Below are 27688 nucleotides of genomic sequence, written 5' to 3'. Positions count from 1 at the left end.
CTCCCAGGTCATACTGACAGTTACCCTGGGGTTGGTTGGTTGATTTGTTTTTGTGCCTTCCTCTGCAGTATGTGGGTCACTTGCCAGGATTATCTGGGTATAGCTCACTTAATTATTTCCCTGCTATTGCAGTGGCCTTGGGCACTGGTGCACCTCCGTCCCTCCTATTCCCTGGCTGTGGCACATAATAGTCTAGTCTCCTGTGGGCTGTGATACATTGGTCTAATTTAGGTTGGTGGGTTTAGTGTGCAGATGTGGGTGGTGGTGGTGGCCTGTGACATACAGGAGGTCAGACTAAACTATCTGGTGGTTCCTTCTGGCCTTACACTCTGGCTCAGTCTTAATTGAGTACAAACCTCTCCAACTCCATGGATTTTTATACCATCTCCCTGGTGCTTTTTGGTGCAATTATATGCTTGATATAAAAACAAATCAGTAAGTGTTTGGGAGGCAGGGTGGTCGTGTGGATAGCACACTGCTCTGGGAGTCTGGAGACCTAAGTTCCTACCTCTTTTGCTGACTTTAGTGCAAGTCACTTCATCTCTTTGTGACTTAGTTTCTTCTTCTGTGATGAAGCTTGCCCTCCTTCATAAATTGTTTTGCGGTCGACAGAGGAAAAGTGACGTTAAAGAATTAAATATATTATTATGATTTAACGTTACATTTCTGACTTTTCCATGATCATTCGATTGACCATGAGCAAGTTGCTCACCTACATACGTTGCACCCTTCTGCAAACATGAAACCTGGGATGGGCAAGTAGACCACAAAATAGCAAGTTCTTCTACAAGGAGGTTTCCTTGTGGGTGCTCCACTTTAGGTGAATCTGCGCCCCTGCTCTTGTAATTGGACATTTTTAGTAGCAGGGCCTCATTGGTTTGCACATGCGCTGTGTCATCTCAGGCGGTTACATAGCACCGTGCGACCAACCCTCCCTCAGTTCCTTCTTTACCGCCCTCAGCTTGAACGGAGTAATTGGCAGCACCTCTGAGCTTTATCTTTAGTCTAGCTTTAACTTTAGAGTACTCGTTAGTTAATAGTGAACTACCCTATCTCTTCCCCATTTATCTATTTCTTTAAAAAAAAATCTTATGAATTTAAGTTTCAGTTATTAGGATACCCCTTAGTGCAGTATAGTTACCCTTCCTCATGGGAGAAACCCTATTCTAAGGGGCATGCCTGGCTCCCTGGGTTTTAAACATTGCCTCACTTGCCGGTCACCACTCCCAGTTTCTGAGAGGCATTCACTACCTTGGCGAGACACACACCCCAAAAGTACTCCCACTGCCACAATCTGAAGACCCGTGCCAGGAAAGCAAGGGGCCTACAGCTAAAACTCTTCATGGTGGAGAAGTCTCTGAGCCCGGTGTCCAACCCAGGATCACGAACCCCTTCTGGACAACGGTCTCCAATGGCGGCGTCTGACAGAGGTTCCCCACCACTCCCTGAGGAAGGGGCACTCCTCCAAAACGGTGACAAAGAAACAGGCTCTGACCTCCCCTTCTTGGGAGCCTGTCAAAAAGAGATGTTCCCCGACCTGTCAGACCCCATCAGTACCGACTACACTGAGAGTGTCCACCTCTGAAGTAGCAAGACCATCCAGTATCATGGGTACCATGTGAGCCAAAGCCCGTAAGTGGGCTGGCTCGGAAAAAGGCACAAAAGGGAAACCTACCATCCCTGCTTCGGTAGTGCCTGAGCCGTTCAAACATGCAGCACCGATCAGCTTGGCAGCGCTACAATCTATGGTGCCACCCTTCTGCCTCTATAGCACATAGCACACGACCCTCGGCACCAACAACCACGGTAAAGGCACCGGTACCGCCGACAACACCCTCCTCAGTATCGACGCTCTCGGTACCGCAGCAATTTCTCCAACATAAAGACTTTTTGGTCTCCTTGACACCGGAATCTCCACTCTCCTGTACTGACCTCACTCCAGCATGCTCGGTACCATGCCAACTTACCACACCACCCAGATCAGCTCATCCTTTATCCAACGACAAGGAGGAGGAGGATGAAGGGGAAATCTACTCCTCCCATCACTTCTCGCCTATCCACACAACTACCAGACCAGGTCCACTAAACCAACATGAATGCCACCCCAGACCTAAAACTCAAGGATGGTACTGACACCCATGGATGCTGTCACAAATGTCATTCCCACAGTGACCTTATTGGGACCCATGGGCAGCGTACCACCAACACTATCCTAAGTTTCCCAGTCCACACAGGGAGAGGTCGAGACATTCTCCATCGTCCTCTGTACCTGGACCCTCTGAACCTCCAGAAGAGGCAGTCGAGGAACTGGTGGAGACTTGGGATCAGGAAGTCGCCCCAGCTGCCAATTTTTCATCCTCTTCTCCAGATGAAGCTATCACGCCCACACCACCCACTGGAGATTCCGCTGGAAGAGGTTGTGGAGTCCTAGCATAAGTTGTTGGACATCCTCCAGACTTCAATCTCTTCCAAGATTGCCCTCCCAATAAATGAGGCCCTTATGGACTGAGTCAAGACCACCTGGCAGACCCCAGCAACAATTCTGCCCACCTGCAAAAGAGTGGATAAAAAATACTATGTTCCTTCCAAGGGGATGGAATTTCTATTTTCAGATCCACCCAATATGACAAGGACTGGAAGAGATTGGACCTTTTTGGCCATAAAGCTTATTCTTCAGCAACCCTACAGTTCAGGATTGCACAATATGAAGAATTTATGGCCAAACACAATCATTCCAATTTCTCAAAAATCTCTGACTTTATTGAACACATACCTGAGGACAAAAAAGAACAATTTAAAGCTTTCATATCCAAGGGTCAACTCCTAGCTCACACAGCTTTACAAGTTTCATTGGACTCCGCAGACATGGCAGCGCGCTCCATTGCCACAGCCATAGTAATGTGAGAAGCTTCCTGGCTCCACCTCTCGGGTTTCCCCAAAGACGTACAATCAACTGTCGAGGACCTCCTGTTCAAAGGCCTCAAGCTGTTTGCAGCCAATACGTATGAGTCCCTTCACACATTGATGGACTCCAGGGCGACTCTGAGATCCTTGGGCATATACACGCCTACACAAAAGAAAAAACAGGGGAAGGATTACTCGATGCAAAGATCTAGATCTGTGCCTTACACCCAACCTCATAGGCAATATGACCCACAAAGGCAGAGGCAGAGACCTGCAAGACGGTGACCACTCCTTTCTCAGCCCTCGACATCTCAACAACCTCCCTCTAAACAACAGGGTTGAGACCAGACACATCTCCCACTTTTTCTATTGCTGGACCCAACTGACACCATCCATCCATTCGGAGACCGTCTGACTCCATTCCACCCAGTGTGGCAAAACATCACATCAGACAAATGGGTATTAGAAATCATCTAGATTGACTATTCCATCCAATTTACCTCCATCCCTCTTCAGGGACCCTTTTCATGAACACCTACTGTGACAGGAGGTAAACCATCTCATCCATCTAGGCGCTGTAGAACCAGTACCAACACAACACAAAGGGAAGCATTTCTACTCCCGTTATATTCTAACCCAGAAAAAAACGGAAGATGGAGGCCCATTCTTGACTTAAGAAGACTCAACAAATTTGTGAAGACCCAGCGATTCAGGATGATCACTCTAACAATGATAATTCCAGCCCTAGAACAAGGGGACTGGTTCTCAGCCCTCAACCTCCAGGATACATATTTCCACCTGATACATCCCTCACACAGGAGGTTTCTGAGATTTGTTCTGGGAACAGATCATCACCAGTACAAAGTACTCACTTTCGGCTTATATACGGCTCCACGGGTATTCTCAAAAGTCCTTGTGGTTGTGGCAGCTCACCTCCACAGATGAGCAGTCATAATAGTCCCCTATCTGGATGGTTGCTTACTCAAAGCCTCAACTCGAGAAGAGGCATTTGAAGCTACCCAAAAGACAGAACAAAAATCACCTATGCAGAGACTAGAGTTCATCAGGCCTACCTTAACCCTTTGGAAGCTACAGCCTCTCTGCCCCAGCACAGATTCACCACCCTTGGCAACCTAATCTCTATAACACAAGCCAGCCCACAGACATTGGTCAGGACCTGCCTCCAACTATTAGGCCATATGTCAGCACGACATTTGTCAAGCATGCCAAACTACACATGCAATGCCTGCAAGGGTGGCTCAGGAGAGTATATATTCCACACAGACCTGTTTACCACCCGAATCTGGCAAGACTTAACCTGAAGGCATGGCTACTCCATGGTTCCAAGATAATAAAATGACCTGTTCAAAGGAGGTAAGGGACATTTTTTTAAACAGCAGAAGATCTACTTCACAGTATACCTATCTCCGCAAATGGAAGAGATTCCATACATGGTACCAGAATAGGCAAACAATAGCAACTACCTCTCTTTTATCAATGGTATTGGATTACATACTGGAACTCAAGAAACCTGGTTTCTCAATGAGCTCGATCAGAGTACACCTCGTGGCAATCATGGCGTTCCACCATGAAGTGGACAAGTTCTCAATCTTCGCCCACCCTACCACTAAATGCTTCCTCAAAAGTCTTTGTAACCTTTACCCTGAAATAAGAGCCCCTTATTTCCAACATAGGACCTCACTCTGGTGCTATGATGCCTTACGGGGGCGCCTTTTGAACCACTAGAGAAGTGTTCACTTCTCCACCTTTTGATGAAGGTGGCCTTCCTCATCACTATCACATCCACCCCACAAGTAGGAGAGCAGGGGGCCCTCATGGCAATATTTTTCAAAAACAAAGTTACCCTATGACCACACCCCAAGTTCCTACCTAAAATAGTTCCATCATTCCACTTGAATCAACACATCCATCTACTATCATTCTTCCCAAATCCTCACGGGAACAAGCAAGAAGCAATATTTCATACCCTGGACATCCGAAGGGTGCTAGCGTTTGACATTGAAAGGACAGAGTCTTTCAGAAAGTCACCAAAGTTATTTCTTTCCATCACAGAACAATCTAAGGGATACGCCGCATCCAGACAAAGGCTGTCAAAATGGATCTCCAGCTGCATTGACTTTTGCTATCGCCATCAATAGCTACAACCCCCACCAGGGACCCACAGACGCTCCACCAGAGCTCTCTCTACATCGATAGCTTTCCTCAACAATGTGCCCATTGTGGACATCTGCAGAGCAGCAACCTGGGCGTCAACCCATATGTTCACACAGCACTGTGCCATAGAGCAGCGCTCGACATCACACGCTGTACTGGGACTTGTGGTTTTATCATCTGCCATGACTGCAACTCTGAAACCCCTCCCTTCCCCTGAGGGGCACTGCTCTACCGTCACCTAAAGTGGAGCACCCACAGGGACATCCCTTGAAGAAGAAGAGAAGGTCACTCACCATGTGCAGTAACTGAAGTTCTTCGAGATGGCTGTCCCTGTGGGTGCTCCACTACCCTCCATCCTCCCCTCTATTTCAGAGGGTTTTTTGCGCCATAGACTCTGTGGTAAAGAAGGAACCAATGGGGGATTGGTCGCACAGCGCTATGTAACCGCCAGAGGCAGTGTGAGATGGGGACAGCACATGTGTGACCCAAACAGGCACCGCTACTACAAATTTGCCGTTTACAAGCTCAGGAGTGCAGATTCACCTAAAGTGGAGCACCCACAGGGACAACCATCTCACAGAACCTCAGTTACTGCACAGGGTGAGTGACCTTGTGCTGGTCGATAAGCCCCATGCTTAGTTAAAACCTATTGATGCTTCATGGGGAAACTTCAGGAAAACATCCTCTCTAGAACGAAGGATGCCAAAGGCTTGGGAGCAGATTCTCTTCTTCATCCTTTGCAGCACACTTATGGTACACAAGGGTCAAAAAGCAGGCAGATCCCCACCCCTCAGGATTCCCTTAGCTTGGGAGACCCTCCAACTGACGTAGAATGGGCATAGCTGAGCCTTACCCCACTGTGGTCTACAGACTTCCTCAGGGTAAACGGTAAGAGTAAGTGGCATGCTGGGGATCTGGATGGTGCATGGTTGGCATAGAACTGACCCCAGGATGTGTGAGCTGTAACCCGCTCTTTGGAGCCCCGCAGACAGTGGTCTCAGTGGAGAACCTAGCTCTGTCCTTTTCTCTTTTTCATTTAATTTTGCATTAAACCAGCCTCTCCGTTGCCTAGCAGTTCAGCAGTTGCCACGACTGTTTCCTCACCTGAAATCAGGAGAGTTAATTGCTGTGTTAATTATGAAGATACCGCAAACAGATTATTGTGTGTGTGCAGGAGAGTAAAAACTCTCTCAGCAGGAGGGGATAAACTCTCAATAACACAGAGCCTATTTTCTTGCAAATGTTCTTAGCCAAACAAATCAAGAGAATAGATATATGTTGCCAAGAAAGTCAGCAGAAATGATCTCTCAGTAAACCATTTACCACAAGGCAGAGGTAGCTCCTAAGCTGACTTGCTTGTGACTCTATAGTGGTGAGTCCTATTTAGACATCAGTAGTTAGAAGGTTTGCCAGACTATACAGTATTTTAATTTTGTACAGCATCATGTTGAGGCCTGAATCATGGGTCTGTTATGGCCCCTTTACGCTGTATGTCAGTGGTCCCCAAGCTTTTTCGTCTGGCGGGCGCCAGACGACGAGCCGCGGAGGACCGTGACGGCGGACAATCATCCGTCGAAATGCCACCAACAAGCGGCAACGTCAATAGGCGTCGCCGCCGAAAAGCCGCCGAAAAGCCGCCGAAAAGCAGTGTCATCCAGAGGCGGCATTTCGGCGGCGACGCCTCTGGATGACGCTGCTTGTCGGCAGCATTTCGGCGGATGCTCGTCCGCCGGCCAGTACGAGGGCGCACTTAGATGCCCTGGTGGGCACCATGGCACCCATGGGCACCGCGTTGGGGACCCCTGCTGTATGTAAATAGGGTGATTACCTGTCCCTTAACTATCCCTTATTTCATTGATTTCTCTTAGGGTGACCACCCATCCCTTATTTTAAGGGATGTCCCTTGACCATTTAAACATTAAATCGAAGCTTATAAGAATTGCTTTGTATACTTGAGGGTAGTACAAATGTACACTTGAAAGAAAAAATACATGATATGTTAAGAGGAACGGTATTTCCCTAAAATGTCGCTTAAAATAAAGCATTGTCTCTTGTTTTTCATGTGGTTTTCCCTGAACTCCATCCAACAAAGGTGGTCATCCTAAGTGCCAAAGGGCTATAAATTGACTGTGGAATGCCCTGTGCGACATAGAGTGAGTGGAATAGCCCCTCGCATCCCTCAGCATGTTGGGGGCATAGCCAGGGAAGTGGAGATACAGCTAGACTGCCTACTTTTGTTGCCATAATAGTCCCTTGGTGGCCATTGCAGCTGGCTGAAATTTACAACAGCCCTGAGACTGCTCTAAACTGAGCCAGAGGCCAGCCTGGCCACCATACAGACCATAAATCTGGGGAGCGCTACGCTAGAAAGAGCTCAGGTATTCCTTCAAATTGGGCCCTTCTCATTGGCCTGCATTAGGGCTCTAATTAAGGCCCCGGTGAATACAACAGTAATTACGTTGTATAGCTCAGAAAGTTTGATACATTTTAGGAAATTAGGTGAGAAAAACTCGCCATCTTTGTTAATTACATAAGAGGCCACAGCTGCACCTTTGTTTGGTCGAGAGATGAGGGCGCGTTGTCTTGGAACTTAAAATATATTTCTTAACACTCTTTCTAAATTAGTCCTCTGATTGCATAGTTGTGGTTTTTGTTTCTGAATCTGCCTCATAAAATGCATACCCATAAATTGTGCTAAAGCAACGAAATATACCGTCATTATATGATGTATATTGAAGTCAATTCAAGCGAATCACAGCCCAAACGTCATTTATCACTGCACCTTTAAAGGGACATTGTGAGAAGTGCTGGACTGACAGCACTGAAGACTGAAGTCCTCTATCTAAGTGGGTGCTGTACAGGTAATGGTAGGACAAGCTTCCTCACCAGTGTGCCAGAGTGCCTTTGCCCTGATTCAGATAAGGATGAAAGCATGGCTCAGTCTCCATGCCCATTCAGTCTTGTCTTTGTGTGTGATGTGGATGCCTGGCCCCCTAAAAAGGGAAAAAAGACCACAATGAAGTTGTGCACACACCACCATTAACCTGTGTAACAGCTTTCAGTCATTACTGATGAGAGGTGGATTTGAACCAATGATGAGTTAAAGACTTTGGGTAAAATGTTCCTATGTGACTTAAAAGCCGAAGAGCTTGTCTATATGGGGAAATTTGCCAGCAGAACTATACCAGTATAATTATACTGCTATTATTGTATTGGTGTAAAATCACATAAACTGTACCGGGAAAATGCACTCTTATTCCCAAAGAAGAGTGTCCAAATGAGGTGTTACACTGGTATAACTATAATGCTATGATTATACTGGTACAGTCCTGCTGGTAAATTTCCGTGTAGATAAGCCCTAAAACCCATTTTCAAAAGAGATGTAGGCACTTAGGCTCCTAAGAGCATGTCTACACTACAGCTACTACACCAGCACCGCTATGGCACTGCAGCAATGCTACTGTAGCACCATAGTGGAGACGCTTCTGACATCAATGGAAGGGGCTTTTCTGTTGATGTAGCTCATCCATCTCTGAGAGGCAGTAGCTAGATCTACCGAAGAATTCAAGCCGCATCTACGTTGGGGCTAAGGTCAACCTAATTATAGCACTTGGTGCAAAATTTTTCACAGCCCCGTGTGATGTAGCTAGATCCATCTAATGTTGAAAGTCAATGGGACTTAGGCTCCTAACTCACATTGGGTACGTCTACACTGCAATAAAAGACCAGCTGCATGGTCAGCTGACTCGGGCTCATGGGCTGTGGGGTTAAAATTTGCAGTGTAGACATTCAGACTTGGGTTGCAGCCTGGTCTCTAGGACCCTGTGAGGTGGGAGGATCTCAAAGACCAGGCTCCAACCTAAGCCTGAACATCTACTCTGCAAGTTTTAGTCCTGCAGCCCAAACCCTGTGAGCCCGATTCCATTGACCTCGACTTTGAGACTTGGTGTGGTGCCGGCGTTTTTTTGGCTGCAGTATAGACATAGCCTTAGGCATTCTGAATTTTTTTTACCCTTTGGACCTGGTTCACCATTGTCCTGCACCATGTGCAATCAATCACACCAGTACAAAATGAATGCAAAGGGGGTGTGCAAATTGCTACCATTCTGATTTTGGATTCACCTTTACTGGTGTAAATAACTGCAGGGCAATAGAGAACAAAGTCATCTGATTCTTGTTCCCGAGACCATGATGTTTGATTCTTGAGTCTCAAGGCACTATGGTTCTGAATGGGGCATGAATCATGATTGCTTAACTGCTTTCTTTGTGGTTTTGGAAGCAATAAAAATGTTTTCATAAATTAAAAATTGGAAGATGGGATCCAGATTACTCTTTGCCAGCTGCTTTTTGTTTGGATCTCAGAGGAACCCATGAATATAAAATGCATAGCCTGTATCCTGTTCACCGTAGCCTATCTCTTTATCTAGTAAATTACGAGAGAGAAATTGTAGTTCATCATATTTTATATTTCTTTTTTGTCCCTTGATGCATCCCAGTCCTGGCAAAATACCAAAAGATGCAGCCCTGCAAACGTGTTTGATACTCTGAAATTCAATTTCTTGTGGTGCTGTAAAATAGGGTTCTGCTAAATGTTTTCAGTTGGAATGTGTAGTACTAATCCCATTATTGCTGCTCGGACTAGCCTAGTCTGGTTTTAATCTAATGTCTCTGTCTGGGGTGGGGGCATGGCACAGGAGGCGAAGGGTTGAGAGTCCGTGCCAACGCATCAAATTTCAACACGAATTTCCTGAGAAATAATAAGACTTTATTTGATATAGTGCCTTCCACCCAATCCATCTCAGAGGCGAGCCATCAAAAGGTTACAAGAATATTGTAATACACACATGGCTAACCATCAATAAATGAGCAGTGGATTCAATTGATTCAGCATCTGATGGTATTAACTAACTCCTGGACCTGGATTTGAATCACTCTGCAATATTTCTGGGAGCTAAGAGTTTGTTAACTTTCGGTATTTTAAACCACTAGACCTCAGAGCTCCCCTGCTGATTGGTTAATAACATTTAGACTGTTCAAAACGTGCTTTAGCTTTAACAGATTTTTTTTTTTTTTATGATTGAGAATTAAGCAATTTCCTGGCCTGTGCATTTTGGACCTAATTGAAAATAATTCACAGGGATAAATTCACTACTAGTGTAAGTAGGTAGGGAGACCCGGGTTCCAGTCCCAGCTATGCCACTAATCATCTGTTTGGCTTTGGGCAAGTTACTTCACTGTTCTGTGCCTCAGTTTCCCCATTTGTAAAATGGGGTTAATGCTACAGACTTTCTTTTGTAAAGTGCTCTGAGATCTATGGATGCCCAGCACTAGAGATGAGCTAAGTGTTATTACGTTTATGGATGCAGGCTTGCGTACAGCAATGTGGAATTTGACCCTTGTTCTCCAGGGTTTGCTTGAGATAATTTAAATCCATTTTCAAGTGTTCTTAATGACTTACGGCTCTGCTATCAATTACTGTGTGCATCTCACTTTGTCATAACATAAGAAGACAAGAGCAACATTAAATAGACTGTTTAATCGATGTACAGAGCGGTGTAGCAAATCCTCCATCATTTGGCATCTTTAAATTGAGCAGCGCAGATGTCTTTCTAAAAGAGACACTGTAGCTCAACCCCAAGTTACTGGCTTTGTTCAGGAATCACTGAGTGAAATTCTGTGGTTTATTATGCAGGTCAGACAAGATCATAATGGTCCTTTCTGGCCACAATCTATAACATTTCAGCACTGTGAAAAATAGTGATCCAATGAGCTTATTTCTCTACTAGTTTTTAGGGTTAGTACAGCACTGTTTAACGGAGATCCCAAATAGGTCAGAGTTTGTAGGAGAGAGCACAAAATACAATGAAACCTCTTAGATTAATCAGGCCAGATAAACCCTGACTGAAGATAGAGCTAAAGCCAGGTAAGCAAAGCAGAGCTGATGGTTGTAATACCAAGGAATATTCTGCTGCACATCTAATGGGCTTAAATTACAAAGCAGCATGGCATTGACAGACATGCTACACACTAAGAAATTATGAACCTTCGAAAGATTTGGAGTAGTTTTGAATTCACGTAACCAGTTACCATTGTGTGACCAGCAGAACCCAGTTCCTCCACAGACTTGCTGTGTGACCTTTCGTCCATCACTTAGCTTCTCTCTGCCTCAGTTCCCATCTGTAAAACGGAGGTAAGGGCACTTATCTACCTCACAGCGGTTTTGTGAGGATAAATACATTCAAGATTGTGAGGTGCTCTGGTACTGTGGTAATATGGGCCATAGAAGTACCGGAGACAGGTAAGATAGGTTGGATGTTTTGCTTGATCTTGGTGCCTGGGAGTAGATGCTGTATGTGTTTCTGGGTGAAGCTGCAGTGGCAGGTTTGATTGAATTTTTTAAAACCATATTATTAAAATTAAGAAAAGAGGGAAAAGCATGTTTTAAAATTTTGGAATATATGTTCAGACAGTCATCCAAAAGGTCAGAGACTGACCCAAACTTGTTTTGATTTTTTTTTTTTTGAGACTGCTACAATGAGCTCGAATTCTCATGCAAACAAACTTTCTTGCAAAATTTCTGGTGCTTCTGCCCCACCAATAAATCTCACCAAAAAGCCTCATGCTATTTTAGTACTTTCTGTCTGATCCTGGATGGAATCAGGAAGTGAATTTAAAAAAAAATTTCAGAACCTCCAAAAGTTTTAGTTCAATGATGATTCTAAAACTGGACAAAGGTTCTAGGAGGGAATGGGGGAGTTGTTTTAAATAACCTGGTTCTCCCATTCTCTGTTGCCAGAGATACTGAAGAAGGAGTCACCAACTGACTTCCGGAAAGGGATCCTCCCATGTAGACAAGAATCTGCATCACATAAGCCTTCAACTGGAGTTTTCTAAATTAGTTCTTGGTAGGAAGCTTGTTCACTTCTCCTGTAGATGGTTTTGAACAACGCAACACCTCACTGCTGGCATTCTGATCAAACCCATCCTCTTCATATTCCAGAGATCTTGCTGTTCTAGAGCCTGCATTTTATAGGTCCCCCTCTGTTTTAGATGTAGCGTCTATGCCAAGTACAAATGGCAGGGCCGCCCAGAGGATTCAGGGGGCCTGGGGTCTTCGGCGGCAGGTCCCGGGGCGGAAGGACCCCCCGCCGCGGGTCTTCAGGGCACTTTGGCGGTGGGTACTGGAGCGGAAGGACCCCCCGCCGCCGAATTGCCACCGAAGACCCGGAGTGGAAGAAGCTCCGGGGGCCTGGGCCCCACGAGAGTTTTCTGGGGCCCCCAGAGTGAGTGAAGGACCCCGCTCCAGGGGCCCCAAAAAACTCTCGTGGGGGCCCCTGTAGGGCCCGGGGCCTGGGGCACATTGCCCCACTTGTCCTCCCCCCCCGGGCAGCCCTGACAAATAGAATCATTAAGTCAAGTAGAATAGTGAGTCAAAGCTGACAAGTTTTGTACTTTAAAGACTGGTCACAGCTGCTCCACTGGCAGAACAAGGGGCAGCGTTAGCCAGGTCTAAGAGAATGTCTTCACTGCACACCTAACGCTGGTTCTTACCCCAAACCCCTATAGCACCCACACAGAAAAACCTCTGAGACGTGTTTGGAGGTGCTCTAAGCCAAGCTAACTGATCCGGCAGGGAGTATAGGTTAGAACCTGGCCTCCAGTTTAACTCAGGCTGGAGGACACAGGCAAAAAATCCTCAAGTGCTGATAGTTATCTAATCCCTTCCCACAATTCCTCCCAAAGGACAGACAAGTTCAAATGCAACTGTCACAATTGACTGATAAAGAATCCTAGAGCGTCTCAGCACAAAGAACCCTGGGATATGCCCCAGGCGACCATCGGTAAGTGCAGAAATGGTGAGCACGGTGGGGCCCTGCTGGGGCGATGCTCACACCTGGGCTAGGCTAACCAGAGTGCTCAGCCCCAGGTGCCGATCACTCAGGTTAGCTGTGCAGTGAAGACATGCCTTAAATGTGAATTTCCCTCCAAGGATTGTTCCTAAGGCTCTCAAGCAGAGTTTTGATTCTAACTCAAAGGGAAGAGTGCCACCTACTGGACCATAAGTAACACTTCCTTAAGCATCTGCTCTGCAGTAGGTGTTCCGTGGATGTCTCATAGGGTATGTCTACCTTCCAATTGGACACTCGCAGCTGGTCCATGCCAGATGACTCAGGCTTGCAGGTTTTGGGTACAGGGGCTGTTTAATTGCAGTGTAGATGTTCAGGCTTGGGCTGCGAGGTGGGAGCGTCCCAGAACTCGGGCTTCAGCCATAGCCTAAATGTCTACACTGCAATTAAACAGCCCTATAGCCCGAGCCCTATGGGGTGTCTAATGGCAATGTAGACATGCCCTTAGTCTAACACTGACCTGGCTTAGAGCTGCTTTGCTTGTGAAAGCATTGGGTCACCACACCAGGTGGTACAGCTGTCTGGTCAAACGGGGTTGGATAAAATAACAACCAAACCTCATAGCAAACCAGTTCGAAGACTGAAAACGTTTGGTTAGATTTCCTTTCTGTCCCTCACCCAGCAGTAGCAAAAGTTCTTCTGCCAGAGTTAGAACTCAGTGACTATACACCTGTACAGCCCCATTGCTTTCTGGCTTCAGTGACACCTGAGTAGCCCCCTTGACTTCATTGTGGTTGCACAGGGATAGCTGACTGGCTCTGTCATTGGAACTGAATTCCGTTGATGGTGTATGAGCTAGACTAGAATCCAGCTCTCTTCTTTAACCACCCAGAGATTTCAGTGAAGACTACCATGTAGGGAGAGCTGGCTGGGAAGTGGTTTTCAAATCCTGTGAGTTATTAATTTTCAAATGATACCTCACAAGGTGTGTTTTTTGGACAAATATTCTTACAATAGAGTGTGGGGTATGAATACAGGGGTGCTTTCGGTCACATCTAGGTGCATACCACATACCCTGCAGAACCAATAGTAAAAAGTTGTGCATGCTTACTTTAGTCACTATGGTAAGCAAATATGATTCTGAGCCCAAGTCTATTAAAGTGGAAGGTGCCCTCTTTGTGCAGTCTCATTTCCTAATAAAACCATGGTGCAAAATCTGTTACCTGCCTAGGCCATCACTATTAATGCATGGGGGGGGGGGAGGATGTGGATGTATATTAAGGGTTGATAACAGAGGGGCCAGTACATGCTTAATGGCAAATTCTCCCCTACAAAAATATTGGTCTTCATCCCACCCCACTGTCTGCATAGAAGTCAGTTGCATTATGTATTTTAAGGCTTTGCAATTCTTGAACAAAAAGCATTACCAAGCTACAATGTAATATATTAACTAATGGTAATTTTTGTATTAACTTTTGTACAGGCATGTCACTGCTCCGAATGGATTGTGCAGTGCCTCTGAAGTCTCCTGTTTATATATTTTATAGGCAGGACGCTATCAAAAAGGAATGTGTAATCTACTGCATTTCTGTCACCACCTGCATGTTATGAAGCATTGGTGTGAGTCGTTCCCTTTCCATTAATGTGCATTAAGGGCTCAGCTCAGTTACCAGCCTACCTCTTTGTTGAGACTTGAATATGAGGCAGACAAGCAAAATGAAAAACTAAAGAAAAATATTGATTTCGGGACACTGCTGATGGGTGATGCACTACTAATGTAATATCAGTAATGTTTTGGGGGATTCAGCAGTTCATATGTAAATAATGCACCAGAATAAACCCTGAGATAACAGCAGATATGTGTGGGGTGGAGGTAAATTTAGCTCTAAAGTGAGGGACAGTTGAACGGACCAAAACTCTGTCACAAATCTCAAACCCAAAGACTCAGAGGCCGAACAGGTTTGGTTAACTTTCCCCTACACGTTCCTCTCATGTCTCTGGGATTTGTGGTTAGGCCCAGGGCTGGAAGTGCTGAAATATCGCAAATAAGTGGTTCTTTTGGGATGTTTTTTCACTGCTTGAGACTAAGAAGCACTGGAGGGACCAAGCAGGAAATACGGTATAGCTGTGAATAATGGGATGAAATGAAGAGGATGAAAATTTAGGCTGAATAGCTGGAAGAGATGGTGTCTGTTACATCGTGGAAACATCTGATCTGAGATTGTTTTTGCCCAATGAAGCTGACCACGGGGGTCTGATAAGTCCCTGTTTAAGCAATGGCGTGACTCAGGCAGGTGCCGGGCATGCTGTCCCACACCAAGTTTGACAGATGCCCCTCCAGCCCAATCTGAAGCATCCCTGCCATTCCAGTCCAGCGTTTCTCATGGTCAGAGACAAGTGTGTATGTTCTGAAGCCTAGAATAAAAGTTTGGGAGGGTAAATGACGGTTTGTTCCGTTTATTCTATCCCCTAGCCAGTACCAGTGAAATTTTCCACTATATTCTCCAGAAATTGATCTAATCCAGTTTTAAATAATTTAAGCATTGGGGCTTGTTTCCCTAGTGAGATGATTCCACATCCTGCTAGAAGCCAAAAGGAGTCACTCTGATGCATGTAAGCTTTGAAAGGGGCACTCTTGTAATGAAAGAGCTCCATCTAATAATAATGTCAAAGCAATGTGGCAGGGCAATTAAAACGGGAATTAAGAAGCTGGCAGAATATTAGTTCAGTGAGGTCAAGATGACAGTATATAATGAGATGACTGCTTTGCATTCGGCTTGGGTTACTAAATCATAGGGTGGATTTTACTGCGTTTTATAAAATGGCAAAGAGCGGCAAATGGATTAATATTTAAATTTGATGCAAATGAAGAGATAGCAAGTATAGGGATTTTTTTATTAGATACATTATACAAATTATAGATGGGAAAAGATGTGTTTGAGGGCATCTAGTCAATGTGGCTGCCAGGATTGGATTGGCAGGGGGCAGGCAAGATGCTCTCATAGGGAGTTTAAATTCCTAATTTCTCCAGCAGGTAAGATAAAAATATGAGGTCTAAGTAGCTAAACTGTATAAAGAGGTGAAGGGAATCAAAGGACGCCAAACCCTACCATAGACCAGTGGTTCTCAACCAGGGGTACATGTACCCCTGGGGGTATGCAGAGGTCTTTCAGGAGGTACATCAACTCATCTAGATATTTGCTTAGTTTTACAACAGGCTACATAAAAAGCACTAGCGAAGTCAGCACAAACTAAAATTTCATACAGACAATGACATGTTTATACTGCTCTATATACGATACACTGAAATGTAAGTACAATATTTATATTCCAACTAATTTATAATTATATGGCAAAAATGAGAACATAAGCAATTGTTCAGTACTAGTGCGCTGTGACACTTTTGTATTTTTATGTCTGATTTTGTAAGAAAGTAGTTTTCAAGTGAGGTGAAACTTGGGGGTACGCCAGACATATCAGACTCCTGAAAGGGGTACAGACGTCTGGAAAGGTTGAGAGCCATTGCCATAGACAATGCCTTGAAGAAATTCATGCATTTCCCCTACTTTTATACCTCCTTGTTGGGTCTTCTGTATTCAACCCTCAGCTAATTCCTCCTCAGGGTATTCTTCCACATGGGGTCCTGATAAGACATTCAACCCTCCTTTTTGACCTGATGTACCATCTTCACAGAGTCACAGAGGGAAATCCCAGCCCAACTGAAGTCAGTAGCAAAATTCCCATTAGCTTCAGTGGGGTCAAGATTTCACCTGTTGATTTTAAGGCCAGAAGGGACCATTGTGATCATCTAGTCTGATCTCTGGCATAACACAGGCCGTGCAATTTTGGCCAGCAATTGCTGAATTGAAACCAGTAACTTTGGTTGAACTCAACATATCTTTTAGGAGGACCTCCAGTCTTGAATTAAGCCCTGATTTAGAAAAAGCATCCATATGCAGGAGAACACATTAAAGATAAGGGGACTTAAATACATGCTTAAAACCAATGTGTTCTTAAGTGTTTTCAAGTCAGTCCTGAAAGCACAATTCTTCCAAGAAGATCATGAATCAAAATCTCCTCCTCAAAGTGACCGTATATTTTAAAAAGGAGACAAAGTGCAAGAATAATTTTCAAGCAGCAGGTGTCAGGGCTATGGAAGACTGAGGCCACATTTTCTGTCCTACCGAGTACAGTGATATTCCTATCCTAGAAACATTTTCAAAACAATGTTACGTTGAGTTTAGCATCTCATTCAAAGGGGAAGTTGAAATGAGAGGTGGAGTTCCAAACCAGACCACTGTCGGGACCTATTCATTGTGGGCCCTATCGGACAATCTAACATCATCAGCCTGGGAAATAGGAGAGTGGATGTGGACAGGAAAGTTCACCCACAGGGAAAAAATACAGTGAGATGTAGGAGCCAGTGAGGATGTGGAGAGATGCTTTAGCATGTCTCTGAGAGACTTTTCCCTTTTATTGGCTCAACTGATGCTTGGTCCAAGAAACCCCTTCCCAAGGGGGTTCAGGAAAAATCAAGGTTAACAATAGCGCTGTGCAAAAAGGAAAGCTTTGGCCAGCAAAGTTAATGATGGCCCCGAGACGTTACTACAAGATGTGGATTGAATCTTACTGCAGTAAGTTCTATTCAGCATCCCAAGAGGTGCCCCTACCGTCCCTTCCTTTCCAAGTGCAACTGCCTGAAGTTACTGTTAACTGTTGTCCTTCTGACCCCATGGCCCCAATCACTGGTATTGGCTGGCATCCAGTTGAATATCTAGATTCCTTCACAGGTTCATAGTGAGATGCGCCGCTGCCACTCTATCCCAGGAACTCCACTGTCACTTGCTTTAAGACACAGCTTGCTTAGTTGTCTGGCACAACATGCATCAGGCCACAAAGTTTGGAGAAGCAGATTTTGTGCAGAACAGAACCGCTTACACAGCCATGGGCTGCATCTCTACGTCATTTGAATCACTGGGCTTTTTTCACTCTGATCCACGGCAGCTGCTTCAAGTCTTTAAAGCTCCTCTGTCCTTCTCCCTCCCTTCCTCTTAAATTTTTGGCAAGGCCGTTTGCAAAGAAATGATCAATTTTTATTAAACTTCTACTGTGCCTCCCCTCAAGAATCACCAAATGCTTCCTGGTAATAGCTGCTTTGCAGTGATAAATAAAACATGTATTAATAACATATATTACCAATACTACTTACTACAAAGCAGCAAATTTGTGCCAAGTCACCAAACAAGTTTTGTATTAAAACACATGACACCAATACTCCTGGGACAGAGAAACAGCTGGAGATCCTTCTGTGAACCAGGAAAAGATATTAAACTGTGTGCATAATATCCAAATATTGATTTCACCCCAAAGGGTTTCAAGGAAGAATGTTTGCAATTAAGCTATTTATAATAATTATTTTTGGGTAGAAAGGAGCTTGGGGGTTTGGAGGCATAAATGATTAGATGACAATGCACCAGAATGGATATCTACACCAAATAGACTATCAAGAATGGGAGGCTAGCGGGGGAAACACATGCAATTATAATATTACTGGAATGTGTAGGCACTGCAAGGAAATCATTCTTCTTCAGAACTCTTACGCTAAACCATTTTTTATCTCAGATAAGTTGAAACCTCAGTCACTATTATTATTTACATAGGGCCATAGGGGGATCTGGTATGTTACACGAGGTAGACAAGTTGCATAAGTAATACGTTGGATTTTAATGTGTTGTTATATCTCCTACTGGCTGGAATAAAGCCCACTATATACCCACAGCTGATGGAGTTATTCCTATAGTTCAAATGGCAGTGGGCTGCGCTAACAGTCCAGGGTTCTATCTCCACTGGTGTGCGTGGCGCCTGTATGTCTGAGGCCACAAGTACATTTCACTGCGGGAGAACATCTTGTTTACAATGTCATCTGAAAGTGAGAACAGGCGTTCGCATGGCACTGTTGTAAATATCTAGCAATGCCGGCTACATGCCAGTGGCATTAAAGAGTCATATGTCCCTTCATGCTTCAACCACCCTTCCAGAGGACAGGCTGATAACAGGTTCTGCTCAATAATGATCCAAAGCAGTGCGGACCGACGCATGTTCATTTTCATCATCAAAGTCAGATGCCATCAGGATTTCTTTTGTGGTGGTTCAGGTTTTGTAGTTTCCGTATTGGGTGTTGATCTTTTAAGACTTCTGAAAGCATTGGCCACACCTCATCCCTCTCAGATTTTGGAAGGCTCTTCAGATTCTTAAACCTCGGGTCGAGTGCTGTAGCTATCTTTGGAAATCTCACATTGGTACCTTCTTTGCGTTTTGTCAAATCTGCAGTGAAAGTGTTCTTAAAACAAACAACATGTGCAGGGTCATCATCCAAGACTGCTTAGAACATGAAATATATGGCAGAATGTGGGTAAAACAGCAGGAGACATACAATTCTCCTCCAAGGAGTTGAGTCACACATTTAATTAATGCATTTTTTTTAACGAGCGCCATTAGCATGGAAGCATGTCCTCTCTAATGGTGGCCAAAGCCTGAAGGAGCATACGAAAGTTTAGCATATCTGGCACATAAATACTTTACAATGTTGGCTACAAACATGCCATGCAAACGCCTGTTCTCACTTTCAGGTGACATTATAAATAAGAAGCGGCAAAATTATCTCCCATAAGGGTAGACAAACTTGTTTGTCTTAGCAATTAAGCATCCCCCAGATCCAGCACCCCAAGCCCCCTCCCACACCGCAACCCCTTGCCCTGAGCCCCCTCCCACACTTTAACTCCCTCCCAGAGCCCGTGCCCCACACCCCCTTCCGCATCCCAACACCCTGCCCCGAGCCCCTCCTGCACCGAAATTCACTCCCAGATCCCACGCCCCAGCCCCCAAACTCCCTCCCTCTCAGTTAACTGGAATTTTTCACTTACCGGCACCCCCGATTCCCTTAACATGCTGGATAAAAAAGCTTTTACTGTATTAGCTACCTTCCAATCATCTGGTACAGAGGCTTGTTTCAACAATAGATTACACTGCTCTACAGCCAAAATGCTTCTGAAATAAATGTAGTCAAACTTTACTAATTCTGGGTCAGCCCGGTAGACACTGTCCCCTTCCAGCAGGGCCGGTGAGTGTGGCTGGGAGGCAGGGCTTGGGGGAGTGGGTCTGTGGGAAGTGTGGGGGGGTGCTGGGCTGTGAAGGGGCGGGGAGGATCAGTGTGTTGGGGCATTAGGGAGTGGGGGTTCTGTGAGGGCAGTGCTGGGCAGTTGTGGTGGGGCTATGGGCAGGGGTGGTGTTGTGCAGGGCGCTGTGCATTGGTGTGTGGGTCTGGGGGGCGCTGGGCATAGTGGGTCTGGGGCGGCTCTGGCCATAGGGAGTCAGGGGTTGTTGGGCAGGGAGGGATGTCTGGCGTGGCCTGGGCCCGCCCCCAAGGGGAATGGGCACACTGGGAGCACAGGGCAAGGCAGGCCACTGTGCGTCTGGCAACTGCCGGTTTGTAAATATTACCCTTGCATTGGCCGGAGCGGGGCTTCCTCTGCCATGCCATGCCCCATTACCTCTGGCTGGCCCCTCGCTCCAGGGACTGACCTCCCCGCGCCAGGCTCCATTGCCTCCATGGAGGCCCACAAATATGTTTGGCACTGGGCCCACAAAAGATTAATCCAGCCCTGCTGGTCCATCACTGAGGTTTCTAGCTACCACAACAATAACCACTGTCCAGGAGGAGTGAATCCACTGAAGTCTGTGGAGTTGAACTAGTGTAAAGCTTGTATAAGTGAGATCGAAATCAGGAAAATTGTATTTTGTAGCTGGCTGAAACCTTTCTAAAGTGGAGCACTAGAAACGCTTTGCACTGATGTTTTGGGAAGATTTGTTGTTTAATATTTTACTTTTCAGGTACATCCTGTATGAGGTCACTGCAGCATTGTCCTTGGTCTCTTCCTCTGAGTCCAAATACTGCAGTGCTTCCAGTTCCTTAATATGCATGAAAACGTATATCGGGCCTGATTTCTAGGTGTTTCCAAATCTGCATCAAGCTCAGACATGATACTCCAGCAGAAAGCAGGCTTGTGAAGGGAAGGAGGAGTTTACAGGCTTAGAAAATAGCTCTGGAGCCTCCCATCCAGATTCCTGACTAGTTCCTGGCACCCCAGCTGGCTGGAATGGTTCCATTTGTCGGGGGTGGAGTGGGAGGGTTGGACCAGCATGGCCTCAGGAAGAATTCATGGCCTCACAGTCGGTTTCACAAACCTCTTTTCAGATGGCACCTGCTTCCGCTGTCCAAAGGTGACCAGACTTCATGCGCACTGATATGACGTGGGAAATCCCAGCCTCATTGAAGTCAGTGGCTAAACTCCCATTGACTTCAGTGGGATCAGGCTCATTGTAAATGACTGTTGATGTCTCTTCTCTGTAGATCTCATTTTTTAACTCCAGTTTTAGCTCACTGATCTTTTCCTCTCCCTTTTCCAGATAAATTTTGTATTTCTATTTAACATCGTTAGGATTTTAATGACAAAACTGAGAGCTTCAACCACTTCAGAAACAATACAATACAGGTAAGTTGGCCAGTGCTTTTCACAATTGTTATAAGAAATGTTCTGACCTCCTCTATGCAGTATGTACGCTGTGGGGGTTTTATTAATTAGACACCCAAAACGCTGCATACTCCACCGCTTGCCCTGATGTTGTTCTGCCTTTGTATTTTAGGATTGTACACCTAGGCTTGGTAACTGTATCTCCTTATACTTTAGGCATGCCCTGCTAGGGCACAATATCATTGTTCATGGGGCAGGTTATTTTCAGGGTTTTTTTTAAAATGCATCTACAGAAATTTGCATACATTCTTGCACCCATTCCAATTATGTGCATGGATGAAATCAGGTACACCCAGCTGGAATTTATGTGCAGATAGATATGCGGTGTTGCATCTCCTAACCTGTTTACATGCTTCAGGGTGCTCATGTGCCTCTACTGTACATATGCAAAGGTACCTATTTCAGAATTTGGCCCAATGTCACTAGCTAGGTCAGTCTGGTGTAAAAGTGATACATCAAGAAGGCCACTGTTTCCTCTCCAGTAAAATATGATTGGTTCATGGGAGGAGAGCATTTAACTACCGGTTTCAAAATATATTACAATAGCTATACAAACAACATTTTTCTGTAATCCACTACACTGATGGCTAGAATATTTATGGATCTTAGTTGACTGATGAGTGTAGAAATGCGCAACCTGTACCAAATTGCCTCTCCGCTTATGCACACAATTTTGTGGGTGCATGTAATAATACTTTGACTGCCAAATAAATAGTTGATGTGCAGGCACAAATTCGGATCCCTTTTCTGCATTCCTAAATTCCCACCGAAGGCAGTAGGCGTTTGAGGGGAAACAAGGAGTACAGGATTGGGTCATAGTCTTGAGCCCATGGATCAAGTAGGTAGACACAGAGATGTTTCTGTTCATGCCCACAGATTACTGTACATCCAAATACAGGGAGCAATGTAAAGGCCGTAAGCACCTTGCAGGAAATGCTGACTTGAACGCCTTGTAAGACTGGACCTTTAGAGTACAGAGTGAGATCTTGTGTGGTTATGCAGGTCTCCCAAGCTCTGCAGGGGTTTTATGGCAGGCACAACTGGGACTCCCAAAGTCACCCGTCACTACTGTGTGAAATCTCAGGTTCCCAAGCTGAGCGCTGAACCCTGAAGTCTGGCCTGCTTGTGTCTTGAAAGGGAGCTTTGCCTGAGTAACGTGGCTTTGGTGTCTGGTCCATTGCTTTCCTTTTGCTTCTGTCCTTGAAACATGGTTTCAGGGTAAGCTGTGAGGTTAATGCACTGGCCTGATGCTCTTGCTTCGATTCCCCGCTGCACATTCACTGAGAAATGAAGCCCATGGTAGAAAAAAATTCCGTTCTCCCTGCTCATGCCTCATGCAATGGTTCCAAAACCAAAAGGGGGGAAAGACTGAGATCTCAGCTCCTTGCTCTCCCTGGGGTGAATGGTGGGGCATGTAAAAACATTTCCAGACAGCTTGAATAAGACGAGCTGGCTTTATCCCTGCACAAGTGGTGATGATCAGATTTTTGTCACAAACGGTTTTCAAGAAGCTGCAAAGCGGCTTCTGCACACGGTGAATAAAAAAACATTTAAATTTCATGCAAGCCTCATGCAGTGCACCGGGGGTCCCTCATGTTTCACCTAATCTTTTAAACTTCACAGTAGTAATGTCATGAAAGAATCTGCCCTTTTTAAATGGTTAGGCAGCTGTGGGTTGAGACCACTGCCTAGCGTGCTGACCAGCATTGTTTCCTTGTGCTCCCTGTCTGTCTGTCTGTAGAGAGAGAACTGGACTGAGATTCAAGAGACCTGGGTGCTATGCCTGGCCTGCTGGGTGACCTTGGACAAGTCACCTGGTCGCTTTGTGCCTCAGTTTCCCCATCTGTAAAATAGAGAGAATGATACTGCCTTTGTAAAGCACGTTGAGATTTACTGGTGACAAGCACTATGTAAGAGCTAGGTGCTATTATTATTATACGCCTGTTGTCTCTTTTCTTACACTTGGAACTTGGGGGCAGGGACTGTCTTTTTCTTCTGTGTTTGTACCGCACCCAGTGGGGTCCTGCTCCATGACTGGAGCTCCTACATGCTACTGCAATACAAGTAATATCTAATAGTATTGCCCCAATAGTCACTTAAGCGTGAAGAATACCCCATATTCGTATTGTTTATTGATATTGTGGTAACTCCTAGAGGCCCTAGCCAGCTCTATTGTGCTAGATGCTGTACAAACATACACCAAAGAGACAATCCCTGTCCCAAAGTGCTTACAATCAAAGTATAAGATGATAAACAACCGGTGGATACAACAAACAGGCAGGAGCACAAGGTACCAGTGGGAGGATACTGGATGGGCACGCGAGCTGCCTGTACTGGAAGGAAATCACTCACTAGCCCAGAAAAGAATCTCAGGGTGTTCGCTGTGCTCAGGCTTCTTGCTAGTGCGACTGAGAAAGTGGGTCAGAGAGTGTCTAGAGAGGGAACGCAATGGAGGTAATGAATGTTTCCACCTGACCCGCATGTCACTGCAGAGCTGCGCTGGGTTCAAAATGCAGTGTTCGCTGGCAGGGATGGCCAGCATGATCAAAAGCCTTTCACAGAGCGCCGCCTCTCCCAAGTGTTTGTGGCCAGGAGTTTGAGTCACAACCGTTAGTAGCAGCAGCAGACAGAAAAGCCACATGGTATTTCATAACCTGGTGCGATGGTGGTTGTTCTTTCCCATTCCCCCTGCCCTCTGCTAACCTCTGCCCGCACTGCACTGCCAGTAATTGGGATAGACAGTTAACTCCTTGCCTGCCAGATCAGAGTAGGGGCTCAGCACCCTGTTACATGCAGGGATTTCTATTATTTCCCTTCCTTTTCACTGAGAAATGGCCGTGGGTTATTCTTTATTTTCTTCTCCTTCTTTTTTCTTGTACATAATGACAAGCATTTCCTTGAGGTGACGGAGCATGCCATCTGCCTGTCCTCCTCTTACATGATTATCCTTTTGCCTTCTGTTTGTCTTCAGAGGGAGGAGGGATAGCTCAGTGGTTTGAGCATTGGCTTGCTAAACCCAGGGTTGTGAGTTCAATCCTTGAGGGGGCCACTTAGGAATCTGGGGCAAAATCAGTACTTGGTCCTGCTAATGAAGGCAGCGGGCAGGATTCAAGGTCCTTTCCAGTTCTAGGAGATAGAATATCTCCATTAATTATAGTTCATTTATGAGGACCTTAAAGACACATAGGAACGCCATGCTGGTTAAGTGCTAGTTTGACTCGCAAGAGCAAATAGAAGGATTTTACCTGTCTCCGGGCAGACAATAATCCATCAGCTTCAAGATTAGGCTTGATAAGTTTATGGAGGGAATGGTTTGATGGGATAACGTGATTTTAGTCAATTAGGCATTAACGTGCCATCGAGGGTAAAAAGAGGGTCCGGCTGTAGAATCTTGCCTGTATGCTCGGGGTTCTACTGATCGCCATATTTGGGGTCGGGAAGGAATTTTCCTCCAGGGTAGATTGGCAGAGGCCCTGGAGGTTTTTCGCCTTCCTCCGCAGCATAGGGCAGGGGTCGCAGGCTGGAGGATTCTGTTGTGGGTGGGTCAGCTTTTGTGGCCTGCATCATGCGGGAGGTCAGACTAGATGACCATATTGGTCCCTTCTGACCTTAAAGTCTATGAGTCTATGAGTCTATGAGCTGTCCATATCAATTGGAATCCCAGGGCAAGATTAGACGTTAACTCATATTTTCAATCCATTGTTATCTAGCTTTCCCCAGTTTAGCCCAAATGTTCCTGAAATCAAAGAGTAGAAGGATGATTTTAATCCTTATTTCAGGAATTTTAGGGATATGGGGGCCACATTCCTCCCTGGCGTAGAGGAGGTGAGAGGAAAAATGGTCTTGTGATTAAGGCGCTAGACTGGGGCTTCCTAGCTGTGCTGGGCAAGTCACTTAATCTCTCCATGCCTCAGTCTCCCTGCTGTTAGGGGGGATAACACCAGCTCCCTACCACTTAGGGGTGCTGTGAGGATAGATACATCAATAATGGTGAGGTGCTCGCATACCCATGCTGACAGGAGCTGTGTAAGATAATGTGCATAGCCAGCACTAGTCACCAATACAGGGCTTGTCTATATTACCCACTGGATTGACGGGCAGCGATCGATCCAGCGGGGGGCGATTTATCGCATCTAGTCTAGACCCGATAAATTGACCACTGAGCGCTCTCCTGTCGACTCCGGTATTCCACCAGGGCGAGAGGTGCAGGTGGAGTCGACGGGAGAGCGTCAGCCATAGACTTACCGCAGTGAAGACACCACGGTGAGTAGATCTAAGTATGTTGACTTCAACTACGTTATTCACGTAGCTGAAGTTGCGTAACTTAGATCGATTCCCCCCTCCCCCCAATGTAGACCAGGCCTGAGTTGTTTAAATACAGCATCTTACTCCTGAAGTCTGATAGGAAGAGACACCAGTCGCATATTGTTTTCAAAATCCCTATCAGCCGTGCAAATCCAATCTGGCTGTTAAATTTACGCTCTGTAATCTCCCTTAATATTATAATTATAAATCAGTAATTTCTTGTTGCTTAATTAACTAGCAGACTGGAAATGACACACTAATCACAGTGCAAAGTTGCTGGAATAGACTGACTGTAATTTGATCACGTCACAAAATCTCACCACCACAAATCATTTCACAGCTTACTGCCAGCTTCCTTGAATATCACAGTGGTATATTGCAGTCATTGCTAAAAATATGGGACTGGATCCAAACCACTCCTCCCAACAACTCCTCTGAACTTCAAAGTAGTTTCAATCCAGATGTCAATCCAGGCCCATCTTTAATTGCTAGCAATGTTGAACCCCCTTGAACTTGCAACGCCTATCTAGTAAATGTAGTAGTAAACATGAAACATACTGTAGAGTAGCATGTACTTCTCTGTCAGACCTTTCAATTCATTTTCCAGCACTGAGAAGGTAAGTAGAAGCACCAATATCTATGTGGGTTTCCCACCACCACTAGGAAGAGCAGGTGTGGAGAGAATCCCAACACAAAGCACTTCCCAGCTGCTAAAATGCCTCATCGATCTTCACCATTGCTCTCCCTGGTGGGAAACCAGACGGGAGCGCAGCCTAGGGTGCATGTCTAAGGCGGGAACTGGTGAGGAGAAAAAATATGGAGGTGGCCTGGTGGCAGAGTAGAGGCAGGGGGGAACTGGCTTGGGGCGGGGAATCTGGGATGTTAAGGGAGTGCTAAAGATTCGGGGAGGGTTGGAGAAGATGGGAATAACTTCTAAGAGGGGAAGGAGTATCTGTTGGGAAAAGATAGAAAGATGATACTGATCTCACACCAGTGTGACTCCAGTAAGCCCTGTGGAGTCATGCCTGGTTTATGCTGGTCTCAGGCCTCCTCTCTCCAGTTCTTCATTGTAATTCCCTGTGGGTGAGTGGTTCTCTGAGGGTTACATCACTCAGCCTGGTTTTCCTCTCCTAATAACTTTTCCTCTCTGCTTGCACCCTGCAGGAAGGCAGTAAAGGCTACGTTAGTCCTTCTGCCTCTTCTGGGTATTACCTACATGCTTTTCTTTGTCAACCCCGGCGAAGACGACATTTCCCAGATAGTCTTCATCTACTTCAATTCCTTCTTGCAGTCTTTTCAGGTAGGAGAGAACGCTTAATTGCAAGTATTGGGCACTGCTAAAGGGATCCCCAGTGCTCTTGGCTGTGAAGCTTGGGGCAATGAGAACCTCTTAGTAGAAATAACTGTTGAAACAGGTTGGCTTAGCATGTAAACTCGTTGGTGCCGGAGCTGTCTTTTGCTTTTGTCTTTGTACAGTGCCTGGGGCAATGAGGCCTTGCTCCATGCCTGGGGCTACTGGGTACCATTGCAATACATATAATTAGTCATTTTCTTTAAATGCTTGTTTGTTTTAATGACGTGGTTGTATATAGTATGTCGCATGCGGCAGAGACCCCCTGTTAAGTAAGCAAGCGTTCACTTGATCAAGAGTTTGGTTGTACCAATCGTGGTCCTGCCCCACTTCTTGTGCAATGGCGCATGCTCTAATCTGCAGTGGAACTTGGTCCGTCCCAAACTTTGTTGCTGATTGGAGCATGCACCCCTGAGGACTGTGTTTTCCTGTCACTGAAGTCAGTGGGAGTTTTGCCAGGACTGTGATGGGAACAGGATCAGGTTTGAATGGGCAATGAGCAGAAGTAGTAACAG

At 45.6% G+C, this 27688-nt stretch overlaps 1 protein-coding gene across 2 annotated transcripts in view; it reads left to right on the top strand.

The window, feature by feature from the left end:
- CRHR2 (corticotropin releasing hormone receptor 2) overlaps positions 1-27688 on the top strand; it is a 268724-nt gene that overhangs the window by 217262 nt on the left and 23774 nt on the right. For both annotated transcript variants that reach the window (XM_065399012.1, XM_065399013.1), the window contains 2 exons: positions 21393-21478; positions 26987-27122. In XM_065399012.1, the coding sequence (XP_065255084.1) occupies positions 21393-21478; positions 26987-27122 (222 nt within the window). The remainder of the gene's footprint in view (positions 1-21392; positions 21479-26986; positions 27123-27688) is intronic.

Source organism: Emys orbicularis, chromosome 2, assembly GCF_028017835.1.
Source record: "Emys orbicularis isolate rEmyOrb1 chromosome 2, rEmyOrb1.hap1, whole genome shotgun sequence".
In the NCBI taxonomy this organism is placed as follows: domain Eukaryota; kingdom Metazoa; phylum Chordata; order Testudines; family Emydidae; genus Emys; species Emys orbicularis.
The sequence above is the reverse complement of the archived record's forward strand: the minus strand, read 5'-3'. Positions and strand labels throughout refer to the sequence as shown.